Source organism: Chelonia mydas, chromosome 16, assembly GCF_015237465.2.
Source record: "Chelonia mydas isolate rCheMyd1 chromosome 16, rCheMyd1.pri.v2, whole genome shotgun sequence".
Taxonomy (NCBI): domain Eukaryota; kingdom Metazoa; phylum Chordata; order Testudines; family Cheloniidae; genus Chelonia; species Chelonia mydas.
Window position 1 is genome coordinate 22768488 of NC_057857.1, and position 20490 is coordinate 22788977.

The following is a 20490-nucleotide window of genomic DNA, read 5'->3' on the forward strand; positions in this document are numbered from 1 at the left end:
TAGAGTATTTTTAAAAGAAAACAAGAGTGTCAATAAAACGGCAACACACCACAAACCTGACTTAAGTTCATTAAAATACTGACCCTTATTTTACCACAGGCCATTTAAATGTCTGTTCTCATGACAGGTGACACTTACTTGAGTCCCAAATTTACCTCTAGTCCATACCGACTTGGTGTGGTCCGATTTTTATTAGTGTAAATTATTTACAGTAAAATGCCGAAGCATGAAAACAAGGTTATAGAAAGTGAGTTAAATGAATGCCAGAGTTTATATTTCCTGTCCCACTCCTGTGCCTTGCCAGGTTGCAGGGTGTAACACTAAATACGAAGACACTTAGAAAGAATAGATTGTTTTAATGAGCTGCCCTGGGATAGTCATTTTGACACATGGAGACAAGAGTACCAGCAATGGCAATAGCTGCTGCCACCAGGTTATTTTCCACTTCTACTTTAAAACAATTTATTATGCAGCATTTATTTTGAGCCATTATTTTTACTTTGTACTTTGAAGAGTAACAGGAAATAGACAAAATGGCAAATATGGAGCCAAGCATTTAATATCACATTAATATCTGATCCATTCAAAGATTGCACTACAAGAGTACTGATACAACAGAATCCCTCTTTTCCTGAAGCAATGTAATTGCAGGCTTTATACATAAATCTGCACTTCCTACACATGGACAAAAAGCAGCTCAGCACTATTTGAAATTTTAGACTTGATTTGTTCAGAAAAGAGTGGATTCTTAGGAAGACATCATCTTGTCTGCACATGGCCCTGACAATATTTCAGGACGCTCAACTTTTGGAGAGCGAATAAAGTTATCTACAATTTTTTACTCCAATTAAAATTTTTTTTGGCATTTATTACTTTTTAAAGTGTTTTGCATAGTACTATCTGTTTAGCTGGGTCACAAAGAAAGCCGTATTTTCTATTTAAAATGATTTGTGTACATCGCTTGACCAGCTCAATGGTTTAGCAAAAGAAAAAGACAGCGATTAAACAGTTTCAAATGAGGTATCCTGCTGATTTTATCCAGTCTGCTGAATGTATAATGAAAAAGGAGAAGCTGACAGTGACACTGTTGAGGAAATACAGACTACCTTATCTGAACCATTTAAGGAGGTCCAATTATAGATCAAATTTAAAGGGTAGAAACAGCAGATTTACAGACACAAATCAATGAACACAGTAATCCCAATGAATATGACAGATATTCCTGTTACAGAATATTGCTGTGGTTGAGGATCATTACCTTTACAGTACCAAATATATCACATCTAAAAGCAGCAGGCTGCTCCAAGTGTGTACTTGTATTACAAGCAATGACTATTCATTTAGGCCTTGGAGCAATATGTGGATTCCATTTTTTAACAGTTACAACTGGAAACAAAAAGAATTTGAGGGAGTGGCAGCAGAAGAGAACCATATAAACAGATGTTGTCAACAGACAAAACAGCAAACAAAAGAAATTTCACTCGTTCTCTAACCAAGGGCAAAATAAATTGTGTTCTGGAATAGATATGGGACCCTATGTATAAATGAAGATGCAAAAACAAAGCTAGTCTAAGTGAAATTATATGGAAAAGCAATTCTAACTGGAGAGATAAAGAGCCACATGGGAGATGGATCCCCAAACTATAGGTGCCTCCTTAATTCAGATAAGGCCCTCTGCAAGCAGGATGAAAATACTAGAAACCAGTATGTTAGAACTGCTTATACTAGGATCTAGGTGTCTTTCACATGATTAACAGTACGATTGCACAAAATATAAAGTTTCCAGAATATAAGTGTAAAAGTAATATTTCAAAGACAAGATTATTGTTCTTAAGTAATAACCACATAAGCGAAAAATTTATATTTCTTCATTTTCTAAAACTTCTGTTAACACTCCCCCATTTTATATACCTTTCTTTTGCACATACACTTCCTGTGTACACCAGTGGATGCTCTTAGAGAAGAGGATAGATAGCTTTCCCAACCATCCACTTATTCTACATAGCACTTGTGTTGTTCTCTTTTCAATTAGAATGGTTTTTCCCTATAAGCAATAATCTCAAAGAAAGCACAAACGGAATAGATGTTGTCTTCCACTCCACCAGTTGCTTGGGGAAAAGAGATCCCAAAGACAAAATCCTAAGTGAGTTTTAAGCCCAAAAGGTTCAGAATCCCAGAACAAGAACAAAGCAAACTTTTAAAGAAAGGAAAGTCTCTAGAGTTTAAAAAAAGTTACGTAACATAATAAAAACAATGCACGATTTAAATGCTCCTTAGAGTTGCCCCTTATTATTTATACTGGTCAAGATAACAAATAAGTATTAGATTTGAAATTCAAATTAAAAAATGAATTTAGTTTATCCCACATATAAGGAAGCTTTCAAAGAGGTGCTGAAAGGCTGCTAAATTCTGAGACCTGTATTTTTACATTAGTTAACCTACATACATCCACAAACAATGGAAGTCCATGATGGCGCTCACAAAACTAGTAAAAATAGAAAGCAGAGCTTGGAGCAGGAGTGCAATGGTTCTCTACACATTCTGAAGTGTACGTCTTGAGTAAGTAAATCCTGAGTATTTGTTTTATATTTACAGTACAGTTTTACTGCCTCACATTTAAAGAAAAGTGCCCTAATAGGAGGCTTACTGAACAGCCCAACGTTCTATACAAGAACAGAGTTCAAGTCTTCTGAGGACATATGGATTTTTGAACGATGGAGCTCAACAGGGACTTTGGGTAATATCTGAAATTTATAAATTGTATTTTTATGCTTATACTTGCAACCCAAGATTACGGATGCATTTTCAGAAGAGTAAGTAAATACATTTTATTATTCTGCATTCCTCTAATAATCCAAATAATCCACTACTTGACTACACTGACGTGAGGTACTTTGTAGAGTGAGCTTGATTCATTCACACTAAAAAAATGTACCAATTGAAACAGTTTAGCAAAAACGGCTTAAATTCTTGTGTACAAAATGATGGATTCAGCCATTACACGAGATGTTTGGCTGGCTGCAGACCTGGCAGAACGCCAGCTCTGGACAGTTGCTTCCAAGTACTGCTGTAGAACTTCCCCATCGCACACCAGCTTCCCAGTGGCCGTCAACCGTATGATCCAGACAAATTCACAATGTTCCAGGTATTCTGGATGCCTTGGGAAAATTATATATTATGACTGGCAAGCAGCCAATAAAAATCCATGGAACTAAGTGAAACATCCAATTTTCACATCCAACATCCAGGACATCCAATTTTTCTCATTGCAATGCCCACTGAAAGCACAGATAAACCAACGTCCTAAGGGACTGCGGGTAGCCTATGTGTATGTGGGAACCAAAACTGTTCTCTTATTTATGTCTTCTATATCCACCAAACATTAATTTCTAACAAGCATGCAGAAAGAAGTTCAACATTTTCCAATGCTAATGCTTGAAGAGATGTAAAAATCCTAACACTGCAAAATATAATCCATTGCTGTCTATTAGTTAGGGAAAGAAATACAATTATTAGAAATGGGACGAGGTAGGAGAAGTAATATCATTAGTGGACCAATTTCTGACAAAATAAAAGGTATTACCTCGCCCGCTTTGTCCTGGAAGCAACAGGGCTACAACAACGCTGCAAATTACTAGAAATTCTGATGAGAACTTTAAGCAGGGGTCAAATTGGGCCAGTTCACAGAAACATAGTGAACCAGTGTGCTTCTCTGGTGGCTGCCCCTTGTGCTTGAGATTTTAAGCTTTAATTTTAAAAAGAGTTTCTAGCCCTCATAGTTGAAAAATAATCTTCAAATGTGAAACAAATGTAACTGGTATAGTGATCTCTGCAAGTACCCTTAAACAATAGCTCTAACAGAGATGGGAATGGCACCTATTCAGCTCAGTGTTATGTTAATGATACAGACTATTAATCTTATCTATAAACTAGGTTAACCACTGATTAAAGTATGAAATTATTAGGCAATCATATTATAAACATCAGAACAATCTACTGGTAAGTGGCATTTCACTTTGGCATCGGAAGAGGACACGCCAGGGGTGTAAAGGAAAACACCACTCATTTTCCCTCCAATAAAACCGCTGTCTTTAAAGAATTGGAGACAGATTTTTCAAAAATTTTCAACACCCAGGAACTGTCACTGGGAAAAGTTGTAAGCTGCTGGGAGTGGAGTACTTTTAAAAGACTGCCTACTTCAACCAGGTGCTCAAATGGGAGCTGCGATGGGATGTCCACCTCACACTTGCCCAGAAGGGGTTAATTAACCTATTAGGTTAGGTTAGGCCAATTAACCTATTAGGCTGATGGCTGAGAAGAGAGCCCTAATTAGGGGAAGCTCACCTGTGTGGGAACAGGTGGGGTTTCTATAAAGTCAGGGAAGTACTCTCCAGTCACTCTCTAGGAGAAGGAAGATATGCTTAGAGGCTATAGAGACGAGTAGCCCATGGTTGCTCCCTGGGAAGAGGGAGTAGAGAGGCTGGCAAACCCCACAGGGAGGCATGCTGGTGAGGGAAGCAGCCAGGTTGGGGACCGAACAGACATTCACGGCATGTTCTAGGGCCCCTGGGCTGGAACCAAGAGTAGAAGTGGGCCCAGGTTCCCCTACCCAGCACTGGGGAAATGGCACCGGTGGGGCAGTCAACGGGAAGACTGTCTGGGTCACTGTGTAAGTGCCAGAGACTTTGAAGGACTATACCCTGGAAGGGAAAACGTACAGTGACCCGGACATAAGGCTGAGTCATGAAGAGGCAGCAGCAGCTTGTGAAGCGTGATAGGGGCTGCAGACCAGAAGAAAGAGATGGAGTAATGGTGTGCAACCGCAGGAAGGGGCATCAGCCTTGCAGAGCTAATCCCCAGAATAGCCAGGAGGCAGCGCCATCCATGCGGTGAGTGGAATGCCCCATCACAGGAGATATTGGACACAACTTCTTGTGAAAATCTGGCCATAAAAACTAAAAGGAATAAGGGCAAATTTCTAAATGCACACTTAGCACAATGGCACAAAAGGAAAACCTGCAACAGTTATGTTTGCCAAATGTAACAGCAACTTGGATATGTGAAATTCATCTGGAAACGTGCTCTGACTTTATATAGATAGCATCCAATATAAAATACCAGCAGTTGAGATTCAACCTCACTGATTATCAAAAGCATAGCTGTTCAATTAATAAATAATTAATGTCTCAAAGCCACTGAAAGGATTAATAAAGCACTGTCATACTTGGTAATTCAATGAATTATTTATTTAATCTCTAACTAATCTCATATTCAACGTAATCATATTACATATTTGCTTTAGGTATGTTTAACAGCATCTCTTTCCTCAGATCCACACAGACACAAACACCTCTTCTTAAAAGTTATTTGAAAGCTGCATAATTACCATGCTTAATTCATAAAACAATCTTATAATGAAGAACAAGTTTTTCAAAAGTGCATTGTCTGATCCATTTTAAAAGTCACACACACTTCCAGATACGTAGACATCAGAAGCACAGCTTCAGTCAGAAAGCTTCATCATATTAAACAAGTTTTTATTTCTATGAATGATCAATTTAAGAACTGTAAAAACTCAGTAAACATAAAAAAAATACAATAGTATAGCACTTCCAATGATCTGCCAGCCCTAAAACAGTTAACCTTGCACATGTTTTCCGTAAGCATCATTTTAGGAAGACGCTTCTTAAAGAATTAGTAATTAACCTAACAGTTAAACAAGTAACACTGTAAATTGCTAGCCATGTTGAAACATACAAATAAAATTTTAAACTAAGATTTGAGAGGTTAAAATCTGTAATAAAAATCTGGTAATTAATCTGGACATGTGACCTAGCATTTCTGATCTCAAAACTGATTAATTTTTAAAACTGCTTTATGGAATCTGGCATTCCATTAGAATCTGCCACAAGGTTAAGAAACAACAACAACAATGGACTGTTGTAATGGAATTTTATGTTAGAATCACACTTTGTCCTTTACATAACCTAGGAGTTTTCAAATTATCTTAGCAGTTAACTTCCATTTTAAAATTTTAGTATTTGCACTATAAAAAATCCAGATGTTGTAAGTTATTCCCCACCCCTTCAGTTTCATAATTAATTGCAATGGCTTTTTAAAATCAGCTTAACTGGATCTTTTTTAGCAGAACTTTCACTGCAGAGAACTTCCTACTGCTTAACAGCAGTCCATTTTCAGCACCCAAGGACCTGTTTGCTACCTCAGCCTGCCATTCTGGAGGAGGTATTCAGCGTTGAGAGAGTAACATTTAGCACTTTCTAATCCATCAGTGTCAGGGCTCGCTGACAGGGCACTTATTCACACACACTCATTGTTATTCAATTTGCTGCTCATTCTAGGTAAAAATTCCTTGCTCTCCACAGCCCCATCGATTGGGATCATTTTTCAATCTGGTTCCTGGCTCAGTGGCCTAGTCTCTCGGTGGTACTGCTTGCTCCGCAGGCCGACATTGCCAATGCATGAAGAGCTGATTTATGAATATAAAACAATGTTGGTACCAAGGGACTAGGTTCAGCCACTAGAGACCACTGGAATACATCTTACTGCTGCCGAAAGCTGAACTACAGACTTCAAGCAGTTTAATTTTATGCATGTATTTCATTATAAGTCTTGACTAGAAGCTTTCCTAGACAAGACAAGCAATCAGACAATCTTGCATCGTTTGCTGAAATCCAAATTTGTCCTTTGTCAGCATAAACAGTTTAATTTAATGCTTTCACTCCTGAGTAAGCACTGAGTTTCTTTTAAACCCTTTGCAAAGGAAGACACTCTGTATTCATCCACAAAAGTACTTTTACTACTCACTACAGAAAAATCCATTTTGCCCTTATATAAAACTATCCATGGTGACCAAAAAAATTTACCAGTTAATTTGTACTAATTTGTCATTTGAAAACATTCTTTGGAGTTAAGTGTGACAACGTACGTATTTTTTTTTAAATTAGGAGTTAAACAAACAACAACAACAAAAACCCTTAAGTTCCAGATGCATCTGTAAAGAGAAGGGTATAGCCATCTCCATTACAAATACTATGCACGTCTGACTCAGTGAACCAACCCCTATAAAATGGAACCTATTTGTAAACCATACAATGTGTGTACCTGTTCCAGGTACTGAGCAACCAGATGAAGCAGCATAAACTTGGTTTCAAACACACAGCGTATGAAGACAGATTCATACTGTGCCATTTTTCAAATACTGATAACCGTCTTTGGTCTGTAATGAGGTTTCAAAGTTCCAGCCCGTTATCCCCAGCTTCGCACCCATCAGCCATATAATTACCACTACTCTTGACTTTCTCTCTCTCTCCTTCTTAAAGGCAGCCCACCCCAAACCAGTCAAATCTACCACTTCCTGCCAAGAACCTCGTAACCCACCACCACTTCTTTCTGCACATCACAACAGCACCACAATCTTTAGATGTTATTTAAACGTTACTACTATACAAGCTTTAACCAAATTTATTTTAATTAAGCATGGAACCTGTCTGCACAGTGTGGACTAGACAGGGGGTAGAAACAGTACATTTGGTGCTGAGTATGGCAGCATACAGGATGTTCTTTGGTAAACTGGAGATTACTTTTTGCTTATGCTTTTAAATAAACCACAGAACTGGTACATCAGAAAATGAAACAAGTTTAAGCAAAAGAGAAATGAAATGGCTAGAATTGTATGTATATCTTATATGAACTGCTCCTGCTAGTTGATTTTCTTTAGTCAAAATCTGTAACCTGCGTAGAGAACTATCAGACTTTAATGCTTTTTAAAGCAAAAGTTCCAAAAGAAACCATATCGATAAAAGCAGATTGTACTCCTACACCACTAGTTCACTAATCAATCACTACCTATTCGCATTATGAAGTAATTTATGGTTTTATATTTGATAATGTATTGGTTTTAGAGCACATTATAAAATATAAAACCAAATTAATAATTATATTTTAATTCTATCAAGAGCTAGAGTAGATCATGACATCACATATAATACAACTGTTTCATTAATTTTATATGCTAAGTAAACAATTTATCAGTTTCTAAGGTAATGGCACCATCTATTGGTGTAACACCATCTTAGCAGAATATCTGTAAATTAATCAGAATTCACATTACAAACTGCACAATCCTGTTAATTTACGGTGTTTTACTTTAACAACCTAAAAGGCATTTAAAACCCTAATTGCTAAAGGATCTGTGTTATAAATAGGGATGCGTTAGATGTTAGTTTTTTTTAAAATGCATTATCTCTGTTTAATATATTAAATCAATTCTTAAAGGCCATAGTCTTTCAAGCAATTACCTTGTAAATGGATGTGTGTGTGTGTATATATATATTCATCTCTCTCTCTCTCTCAAGCACTAATGAGAAACCCATTCTCAGTAATGTTTGTGAGAGGCATCAGAAGGAAAGCTTTTGTAAGTTGTCTAAAATCAGCTTATATAAAGAAGTTTAGAATGTATCTAGTTTTCACTCACATGGAAGAAAAAAAATTAAAATTACACAAAAGTAACGATGAATCGTAGTGTTCTCATGATCACATTTTGTCTCCAAATTCTTCTCAAAGACACTCTGCAGACACCAGAAATGTTTTTATAATCCAGTCAATAAAAGACATTCTTCTACCTGTGTTCTTCAGTTCTAACAAATTAAGTAGAATGCTACGATGCCAATAAAAATAGCCCTATTATTCCTGCCAATTCAGTAGGCAATAGCATGGGGGGGCTCGGGAGAGGAAAGAGGATGGCATGAGGGTCAAATGGATTGGTAAATAGGAGCTCAATTAACCACAATCCCTAGTAAACATCCATTTTTTCAGCCCATCTATTCACTGATGTGGCATTCTGCAGAATGGGCAAATTATAATTGAGAAACTGATGGACGCATATTAGCTGGTGGAGGGAGAGGCACAGGTTGGGGCAGATATCCTAAAGTGTTATAACACCTCATCCTGGACAGAGGTACCATCCCAGACCTCCAGGGAAACATCAGTGATCCATTGCTTTGATTGTCAGTGTTTTAGAGAAGCAGAATCTTTGGCCATTGGGGTCTGAGTCAGCAGCAACAAAAAAGTCATCCTGTTTCTAGACATAGTTGTTGTGGCAGCTGATTTTAAGATATTCTAGCTAGATGGAAGTTCTTACTGAAGACAGCCCTTTAAAACTTTGAAGAATATACCACAGAGTATTTTATATGATTGATCTGAGGAGTCTGAAAAGCCTGTGTAGAGGGCAATGAGTAACCTAATTTAAATTTCAGTTCAAACTTTCTCCATTTGAAACTCTTAGAATGACAGTAACCATACTAGAGATGAGGACAAATTTAAATATTGTAAATCGGGGTGTCAAACTCCTGGCTGGCAGGACAGATCCAGCCCACTTGATATGTTTATGTGGCCTGCACATTACATTCAGATTCTGCAGAATCTGCACTTTCATCTAAAAGAAAAAGCCCTCAACCTCCAAAATACAGCCAAGAGTCAAACGATGCAAAGTTGACTTCCTGAATCTGCAGACAGCCTGAAATAATGGCTCTAGCAATGTCAACATTCCCAGCCACATTAACTTCAGATGACCATTAACTATAAAGCCCAATCATGGCACTGTACGGAAATACAAATTATTTGTACTTCATTACTTATTTACATTGCAGTCGGATAGATAATAAGGATGACAACTTTTAGTTACTGGCTAGAGGCCATATTTTCTATATTTGAACTTTGTGCAAACCTCCTATTAACATCACTTGGTGTCTGGTGTGGGTGCAGGGACCTAAGTAGTTCTAAATTTATCCCACAGATCATAATTCAAAATAGAATTCAGCGCTTTCCAAAGAAGGAGTTTGACACTCCTCCTATAAATGCTCACTTAAGAGAAAGAATGGGTGAAATACTGAGATACTGACATTTCTGTGGCTTTACCTTCAACTATATTTCCATGCTATTTTCCTTCCCGTAACAAAACTACAAAGGTTACAGCCATTATGGCTCACCTGCAAGTCACAGAGCTTGTTAAATACTACAAGATTCTGAACACAGGGGTCCTCTGGACATGTCTGAATAATTAAAAAATTGATCAATATACCTAGAAATAAAATCTTATCTAGATGATTTGGATAGATATCCCAAAGCTTCCCTGAGGAGGCATAATGTTTATTCTGTAAATTAGTATTTCCAGATTGTCTAATACCTTAAAAAGAAAAGGAGTACTTGTGGCACCCTAGAGACTAACAAATTTATTTGAGCATAAACTTTCGTGAGCTACAGCTCACTTCATTGGATGCATGCAGTAGTTTTCTCTAAGTTAGTCAGTCTCTAAGGTGCCACAAGTACTCCTTTTCTTTTTGCAGATACAATCTAACATGGCTGCTACTCTGACACCTCTAATACCTTTGTTTCCAGATAACTATTTCTTTAAAAATAATTCTAGTCGTATTAAAAACTTGTAGAGGATAATTGGAAAGTTCACACACTGATACATTTTTACCAGTCCTCCTGCAAAAAGTGTCACCAAGCCAAGAGCTGGAGATAAGCAATCATTTACAACTTGGAGGCTAAGTCTGCCTAACAAAGAAGAGTTAATTAATAGAGAATTAAGAGAACACTGCCTACAAGGAATGCATCTAACACATTTTAAAATGATTTACCTGATTAGCCAAGACGCAGTAACTGGAGTGGGGATATCAAGTAATCACAGTAATTTAAAGTGACCATAGGTGAGCCCTCACTATAGAAATGGTAATTGAGGATCACTTTCTACTACCATGGCAGAATACACTTTGCTTGCATTACCTATTATTTGATTATATAATCCAGGTGGCCAGAGTGCATCTGAGGGCAAATACATAACTTTTATCAAGTAGCCCACACCCAAACTCACCTTTAAAAGAACAAAGTCCAAATATATCTTCAATAGTCACACGTGTTACATGGGGAAATAAAGATAACTGACTATACAGGGGAAATAAAGCACTAGCAACTACATCTGTTTCAAATGCAGCAGTCTGAAGTACTGTAACAATAGCAGGTACAGAATTTCCTAGCTTAAGTGTGAATTTTAAATTGACAGTGTCTCTTTAACATGGCTAGCAGAGATAACAGGTTCCTGTGTAATATGCTCCATTTTAATCTTGTCAGCCGAAAATGGCATCTCTTCCATATTAACTATGAGTGCTTGAAGTCACTGTCTAACTTTATGGAAGTCATGTATGGCGCTCACGTCACTACCAGCTGGCTGGTACAATCCTTTTTGGGCAAAAGTTTGGTTGCCCTTAAGCATCTGAAGAGCCCAAATCTTGCCATCAGATTACTTTCCTGAATAATGGAATTATGAAGAATTTTGCTTTAGCTTCTCTAATATTAAATAGTCATTTGTTGTAATTCCTACTATTTGAACAACAGTGGAGTGTAACACAATATCTGCGAATGCCCTAAGTTCCCAGGTTCAATTGGAACATTCCATAGATGACAGCATTTTTCACAAGTCTTTAGATTTTGAAGCATCACAGAATTCAAATTTGGATACCCCAGAAAGTTTTCATTTTACTTGACTGTTCAAGCATCTTTCTTCAGAGAAAGAGGTTACTCAAAATAAGCAATATTAAATGTGAAAAAACAAATTCTGAGTATTCCTCCAGGTTCTTCCTAAAATATTATTCAGTTTTAGTTCAGACAAAGGCAAACAAACAGTTACTGCAGAAGAGCTTTGCTTAGACATGAAGTGCAAACACTGGTTGAGAGAGAGAATGACAAGCTCCTCTGAGCAAAGTCAGTGAACAAAGGTTAGAGCAGAATATAGATTCTGTATTCTGTGATAACATAGTGACCTCCTAGTATACTCACTGGAGACATTTATATTTTCTTCAGCAACTTTATTTAAGAAGGTCTGAAAGTTAGAAGATGATACACTCAAGTTCCTTTTTATGGTTTGCAGTGATGCTTTTTGCTAGTGAGCAAAACTGAGGAGTTGCAAGGGTAATAATCTCTGCACTTGCCTCCTACCCCTAGGATGGAGAGTCAAAGAATGGGACCAGTATTTTTTTTTTTTTTTTTTTTTTTTAAGAAAGACAGGCACAATTCAGCCAAGGTGCACAATGACTTGTGCTCTGCTGCTGCAAAGACAACAGAGGAAACACAAAAGTTGAACATTCAACATCAATTATGCTCACACACCACGCATAGGTGAACTCCTACTATACAACCCAAAATTTGTCAAATTGCAGGTATGTCTCAGACATTTGGATAATGAGGGTTTACATGTATCCTGTTGAGGTCAAGTTTTTTTTTTTTTTTTTTTAAGAGGATCATCAACATTCACCAATTAGAAAAGAATAGAACATATCTGAGAGTACCTCTACGCTGCAATTCAACACCTATGGCTAACCTGTGCCAGCTGACATAGGCGCATGCTATGGGGCTGTTTAACTGCAGTGCAGATATTCAGGCTCGGGCTGGAGCCCAGGCTCTGGGACTCCATGACGGGGGGAGGGTCCCAGAGCCCAGGTTCCAGCCCAAGATCACAAGTAAATAGCTCTGTAGCCTTAGTCAGCTGACACAGGCCAGCCCTGGGTGTTTATCTGAAGCATAGACATACCCTAAAAGCTAAGAGGATGTGCTCTAATGGCAAGAGTTCTTGATAGGTGGCCCAGATTTCCCTGGATTCCAATCGTATCTGAGCAACTGCCTCATTGCATGATAGTAGGAAATTCATTTGACTCCACCATGGAACCCACCCTCCCCCAAAAAAATCAGCTGTAAAACAGAAAAAGCAACAACTTCTCTGATAACCAGGTGCTGTACCCAAGCAGGGCTTTTATAGGCTTTGTAAAAAAGAATATAAGGATTTGATGGCAAAATGCCTATAAATACTTTGCTATACATCCCTTGAACTTTACTTATATTTGGTCTCCTAGATGCAATGGTACTTACTTCTTCAAACTCAGGACACAAAATTGTTATTTTATAGTTCCCATTTTCAGTGTTACATTCCTTCGTTCAAAATGAAATGTAATATATAGAGGATCTCTGACTCAGTTTTTTTTTCTTGGTATACTTCTCCCTCCCTCTCTAAAGCCCTGGATTCTTGAGGAACATCAAAGGGTGATCTTTCTGGTCTACAGGCCCCTCAAACATTCTGAGCACACAGGCACTGTCACTGGGTGTGCGCTGGCTATTTAAGGCAGACTGTAGATGAAGCATGACCCAATCCTGGCTCAGTGTGAAACGGGCCTTCTAGGAGATCTAGTCTTCAGAGGGATTCTGGGAATTGTAGGCTACTGAAATGCATGCTTTCTACCAAGAGAGATGGGGAAGCAGTCCAGGAGATGGTACGGACAAGGGCTGGCACAGAGGCCTGGGAGAAGAGAGAGGAGCTCTGGGAAGGGGTAAAGCATGAGAAGGAGAAAGCATGAGGTAATACAGAAATGATGTGGGTAGCAGGCCTGCTGCTGGCACCTGTTTAGGGACCCAGACTGGGGCTTCCAGCAAGGGTGGGAAGAAGTGCCCTGCTTCATTCCCAGGTATTAACAGGGGGTGAGAATTGAGGTCCTGGGAAGGAACTGCTTAGACTGAGGAGGATGAAGAGACTGGCTAATCTTTTACAATGGAGTAGAAGACAGAGCTTGAAGAGGACCAACGGATTGCATTATATTTAGTTTGGACTTTTCTGGTTGCCCTAGAACAGGGGTTCTCAAATTGGGGGTCATGACCCCTCAGGGGACTGCAAGGTTATTAAGTGGGGGTCATGAGCTGTCAGCCTCCACCCCCAAACTCCTCTGTTTCCAGCATTTATAATGGTGTTAAATATAAAAAATGTGTTTTTAATTTATGAGGGGGATCACACTCAGAGGCTTGCTGAGTGAAAGGAGTCACCAATACAAAAGCTTGAGAACCACTGCCACAGAAGGAGAGAACATTTGCTTGGTCAGAGGGTTACACTACAAGAAAACGCCTCCCCTCATTAACCTATCCACCGAAACCTCGAATCTCTGCACCAGTCAAAGGAAGACTACTGACTCGTAAAGGGAAATGGAAGCCTGGATGATGGGATGCCAGACTAGATAAGTAATTTTATTATTAGAGCCCAGCAAATCTGGAAATATCCGCTTTATATCCATGGATGTGGATATCTGCTAACCACGTTTGAGGATGGCAGACTGGATGCAGATATAAATTTTGTATCCATGCAGGGCTCTACTTATTATAGACCCTTTTAGTGTATGTTTTAGAAAAGCCTTTTAAGTTTTTGCTTTCATGTGGTCCTCAATGCTTTATAAGATTTGATATTTAAATAGATACTGCACATGGTAAGAGATGAAGAGCAGACAGCCCAGGAGTAGAAATCTGTGGGGAAAGTGAGTTTCGAAGAACGAGGATATTAGGTACACACAGAGGGATTTTGTTTTAGGTGCAGGAGCTACATGAAAAAACATGAGACGTTATGATGGCCAGAGTGTGAGGAGGTGTATGACATTTGAATAAAGTTGACTACATCAGCCTTACAGGTCATTTTTCCAATAACTAAACAGCTTATAAAGTAATTGAGGACTCATCCAAAATGCAGTTAAATGTATATCATTTTCTTCAGACTACAGCAGTTGCAGAAAAATACTATAAGAGTGGAATATACAGTGGGATTGAAGAGTCTCAAAATGGTAACAGTTAAGTGACTTGAGGTGGTAGTCTATAAGGCCAGTTACTAAGACCAGAATTTACAGTGAACACTAAAGAGAGGGACTGCTTGAGAATTTCTGTTCTTTACCATGTTCAGAAACTCACATTAATTAAGCTTTTATCCTATCAAGACAGGGAGAAGGCTACACAGAGATCACTTCGCTCATCAGTGAAATGCAGACACTTGCATCTGGGGTGGAACACAATTGCTATTTTGCAGTGTAGAAACACTGCACAAAGATTGCAGACACTGAGTAAGGCATGTTTACTCCATTGAAACTACCAGGAAACAAACACGAGAAGGAATGTAGTTATCCAAGCTGGAATTTGGGCAAGACACAAGGTTAGTAACCCAATTCTTACAAACAGACCCCTGGATTCTTTATTTCAAATGGCCAGTAAACAAGACGAACAGTAGCGATTCTAGGTGTCAAGTCTACTGAGGAATCCATGTAGCACATTATCTAACACCAGCTCTTCTACAACTCACCATATTTTTTTGGCATGAGAAGCTACAGAAGTGGTTTTGAAATGTAGACCCATCAGTATCTTACAGAGGCTCCCTCTTAATTTTGAACTCCTGACACCACTTATGAATCACAGAATTTAAATTTCTAAGAAATACAAGCACAAGCATTTCAGTTAGCAGGCAATGTAGCAACATTACTCACCCATAGTGACATAGGGCAATTTGTCAGTTGATCCATGGGGATAGATGCTGTAAAGGTGGGGTCCAGAGACATCTACTCCCCCTAAAACCAGAGCAGCACCAATGTAACCTTGATACCTGTTGAACAAAGTACAAGCATGAATTTAGACATTGATAAACTTAATTTTACTTTAACATAACATATGCATTCTAAAAACTGAAGTACTTTCTCATTATTATAACAGGTTGTTTCTCCATGCATAATAACCTAAATGTATATCTTTCAAAAACATGCCAGTCCTATTAGCCAATATTAAATACAGACACCTTATTTGGTCTAGTTAATCTGCCCCCCCCCTTTTTTTTTTTTAACATCATTATACAAATTAAAAATAACTGTGTGGCTACCTATCAGGAGCACTCTGCAAATGTTAGCAACGTGTGATGACTCGAATTAAGAAAAATTAACTCTAGTGCATAGAAAGGTACTGTAGTATTAAACCGCCATCACCTGAAACTGGAGAATTAAAATGTTCAGCTGCAGCAAATGTGCTGGACCTCAACTGGCACACTTGCTGTGCTAGAGCACTACTATCCTGTGCACGCCTTCTTTCGTTAATAGAAAGAGAAGCCAAAAAGTTAACTTTTTCAGGTCTTACTTGAAGTATCGTAATTCCTGCATTTGAAACAGGTTTTTATTTTATTGGAAAGAGTTTAGAAATGCATGCCCTTCTCCACCTCTATTTTTAGTCTTTGGTTGGTCCAAATGTCTGGATTGCTTTTAATGACTGTCACATGACAGCCCGTTGGAACAGCCAAGCTGACCAACAGCAAGCTGCCAACCTGATAACCTGAATTACTGTAACTCATCCTGACTCCAGATCACTTGGTTTCATGGAATTTTTTTTTTCTTCTTCTTCCTCCTTCTTCCATCCCAGACTTTAATTTTCTGGGAACTTTCCTGATTGGTGGAAACTTTTTTTAATCACATGCACATACTTCGTTCTTTCACCTTCCACCCACCCACAATTTACTTATGGAAAACACTGTATTAAAATAACACTGGCATGATTTAAAAAAAGTGATGGAGAACCTGCCCTCAGTCTGTTTAGCCTGGAAAAACTGGTAATGTGGTTTAAATACCCACCCACATAAAACAATGCTTGATTCTGATGGCAAACCCATCAACTGAAACTATTTTAGGATGAATGCCCTACAATTTCCAAGTGAAACATTACATTTTCTTTGCATGTCTCCCTCCCTCCCCCTTCCCCAAACAATAACCAAAAAGTCTTTGGCATATTGGCCACCTGGAAAATCTGAGGACCCCAGCCTAAATAAATATTCAATATCAAAGTGACAATGGGTGTATTGATTGAATTAATTTTAAATTAAATAAAAACAAGTTTTAAATTTAAATGAAGATGCTGCAGAATTCCCAGTCTTTGGCAAAACGGTTCCTCATATACTCTGACTCCTTGCTGCATAATTTAGATCCAGTTTACTAGGGCTGGCTGTACAGCTGTGAGGAAGGTTACAGCAAAGAGGGAAAACATTAAGATCAGGAAAGTTGTACTTCGTAAGTTTGTTTAGAAAAATGTAGCAAATGTCAGTTGAGGGGACTGGACTACATAAGTCAAGAATAAGTTTCTACTGGTGGTAGTCTTTCAGAACCTGATCATTCAAAAACTCTCTCAGCAATAGATAATGCCACTAAAAATACAAACCTCAGCTATTAGACGCTTAAATAATTCAGCAGCTAATTGTATTCTATGGAGTGTGTGTAAATACCTAATCTACCTTTGTATCTCTTTGCAAAGCTATATTTGAGAGGATAACGTTGAAGGGAGAAATGGGAAATCCGAATGGTTTTGAGGGACTTTGTATATTCCTCTATCATCCTGCCTCTGCCTTCACTGTTTGGCTGGGATAAGTGATCCAAACAAATTGAGGGAACACTGGACTAGCAGTAAAGAAGGGTCTAGTATTTCAAGACTCAGTTTGTTTTTCCAGTTTTGCCACTGACTCTGACCTTGGATCAAGTTATTCAACCTCTGTCTTATACCCATTTTACAGATGGGGAAAATAACACTTAGCTACACTGTACCTGAAAAGTGGTGGATGTTTAAATAATGCTTGTAAAAATTTAAAAGCACAGTCTTGTGTCAAAGGACCCATGGGTGAAGAGTGCTTCTGACGTGTCATGTAGTATTACTGTCTGTATAAAATTGTTGTATTAAATTGTAATCACTTTGTTTCAGTGCTTTGATAAGAGACTGTGTTTTTAAATTCACCACATACAGTGCAGGAAATGGAAAGACAACTCAGATTGTTTCTTTGCTTCTGTCTGACAAAGAAAAATGAACAAAAGTGCATGGCAGTTTTATGATAAAATACTGATATACTTTTGACTTCGGGTCAGTGTCTGCAAGGAATTCATGGAGTTACCTGAAAAGCATCTGTTTGAGCATTCGGTTAGCTGTGACAACTCTCGGAAGCCGTCCAGTAGACAAGGAATGGAGCTCCAGATTGGAAGAGATCAGCTGAGTTGTCATGTCAGTGTCTGCAGCTGTCCCAGCACCACAACAACTGGAAAACATTTTTAGCAAGTCACCAAGTTAAAAACTCTTAAACACTGTATTTAATTAATATCCCTCTTCTTTCAGTCACTAGACATGGAACTGACTCTAACCTTCCATGAAGTGTAAAACAGGCAGTGCTACTTCCAAGGTGGATACCAGCTATTCGGAGAGGTAAAATTAAGATTACTTTATTTAATGTGATAGATTTTCATTGTCTCCTCCCCTAGTTTGCTTTGATTTAATCCAATTCACATAACTGTTATAGTTTCCTGTCCCTTTTACTATACAAAGACCACTCACATGCATTCAGAGTTAACAATAAGCATTTTCTTTGACAGAAAGAAGTCTTTCCAATAGCAACTGTAGGGTATGATGTTTAACTGCTTCCTATTTAGATACTCCTGCAGTTTTTTCAACACGAGCGTTACAGCCTTATGCTGGTACAGGAGAAAAAATTAAATTAACAAGATACTAACCGTGAAACTAACCAACCTGTTTTCATTGTCTGGCATGAATGACTACCAAAAGGAAACAAACAGCATTACTGGTGAAATTAACTACCATTTTAAAGTTCTCACCTTTAATCTGAAGTATTAGCAATAAGGTGTACAGTTTACGAGAATCAACACTAAAATTACACTTAAAGTTTACTTACATTAAAACTGACAGTTTTAATACTTACTAGATATTAGGAGAAATGAAGTGTATTTTTGAACAGTTCTTGTCAGCAACAACCATCCCCTCAGTTGCTCTTGTATCTGCTCCAAGGACTATACCATCCTACAGAAAAGGTGAGAAACTTAAAATCAAAACTTTGACAAGATTTAACATTATTTTACTGCTCATGTTACAGTAGACTGTAATATGCAATGACAATGACCACTGTCACTTTCTGCAATTCTCACAATAATAACGTACCTTTCGAGAGAAAGAAAATGGTAAATACTGGGCTGCAGAAGAATTTGTAATGGACAGACGTTCCCGCAGCACCAAAAAGAGACTGTCACCATCAAATATACAGCAATGTGTCAGGAAAGGGCAAGCACTCTAAAGAGAGCTTGTGAGTAAAGAGAGCTGACAGAGTAAGTCAGCAGTGGACTGAATGCCGTGTTCAGCTGAAGAAGACGATTTCGGAACTTCCAGTGAGGTGACAGGCTAGCAGATCTTAATTGAAGAGGTAAGATTTCATGTTATTTTCCAACTAGGTTTCATATTGTGAGCATCACCACAGTATCTCTTGCCACCTGAAGGAACAGCCAACCCAGATTACAGGCCAGCTGTTGCCTCAGCAAGAGTGTGGAGTTTGGCTTTTAAAGTGCAGTGACACAAGAGACTAAACATTTCATTTCATCTCATCTCTAACTTCCAGATAAAATATGATCTATTTAGAGTTTAATGCATGATTATTCCTAAGTATGAGACCTGTATAGGCCACCTGGGATGTAATTCTGCTTTTCATCATCATCAGAATAGAAGATTCTGCAAAGAGAATTTAGCTGACTATTCTCCTGATAAACAACAAGGAAAATAGAATGCAGATCTCTCTTGATGTATTCACTCAACAGCCCCACAAAGAACTCATGTGGGTAGACAAAGCAGAAGTCTCCCCCCATTTACTGAGGGCAAAAACCCCTTATGCAACAGCTGCTAACCCCAGAAAATGTGAAGAGCTGAGTCCATTACAAACATCTTCCTGTGACTCTTAGCTGCTCCGTGTTGCACTCGGATGTTACAGTGACGGGGGCCCCAGGAGCATGTGCCCGAGGAAACGAGGTAGAGGAGCAACCTAATCTCACCTTGAACACAACTCCAGCAATGGTGGTGCCTGTCTTCCGGGCTGCAGGGAGCCGAAGCCCCTTCTTAGTGAACTCTGCCTCCAGGAGCGCATTCCTGGAACGAGGAGCCAAAGGCAGAATAAGGAGACATGGCACCTTCACAAGCTAGGCTTTCATCGTTTCCTACGCCTCCCTCCCCAGTTGGCTGAACTGCCCAGCCCCCCCCCGCCGGCCCGGCCCCGCCCCGCCCCGCCCCCACACCACCGGGCCGCCCCGCCCCGCCCCCACACCACCGGGCCCCCCCCGTTCCCGCCAGCCCGGCCCCGCTCCCACACCACCGGGCCCCGACCCCCGCCCCAGGCTGAGCGCCCTGGATGAGGGGAACGAAACACCCCGCTCCGCTGCGCCAGGCGGGGCTGCCCCACGGCTCAGGCTCCGCAGGCCGGGCCCCTCCAGGCAGCCTCCCTGCGCGGCTTGCCCTGAGCCGCGCTGCCGGCGCCGGCCCGCTCCCCTCTCCAAGCGCCCCGGTCCCGCCGCGCGCCCCCCCCGGCCCTCACCGGGCGCAGTTGTCGAAGCCGAAGCCGCTGCTCGGAGCCTGGAGCACGGACACCGCCGCCATCTTCCCGCCGCCGGGTGCTGCCGGGGCGTGACTCAGCGAGCGCCGGCCGCGGAACCGCTTCCGGGTCACCGCCGCTCTCCTGCCCCGGAGCCGGAAGGGCCCGGCCGAGGCCTGGTCCTGAGGCGCCCAGGCCCGAGCCTGCGGTGACGCCCACCCGCCCGGGGCTGGCTGCAGAATCGG

General features: G+C 39.8%; 1 protein-coding gene across 1 annotated transcript in view; it reads right to left on the reverse strand.

Annotated features, from left to right (window-relative positions):
- PSMB7 (proteasome 20S subunit beta 7) overlaps positions 1-20409 on the reverse strand; it is a 40042-nt gene extending 19633 nt beyond the window's left edge. Inside the window, exons 1-5 of the mRNA XM_037879795.2 lie at positions 20249-20409; positions 19713-19806; positions 18599-18696; positions 17783-17923; positions 15357-15472 (exon numbers count right to left, since the gene is read on the reverse strand). Of these exons, the coding sequence (XP_037735723.1) occupies positions 15357-15472; positions 17783-17923; positions 18599-18696; positions 19713-19806; positions 20249-20310 (511 nt within the window). The 5' untranslated portion in view covers positions 20311-20409. The remainder of the gene's footprint in view (positions 1-15356; positions 15473-17782; positions 17924-18598; positions 18697-19712; positions 19807-20248) is intronic.
- Positions 20410-20490: the final 81 nt, after the last annotated feature.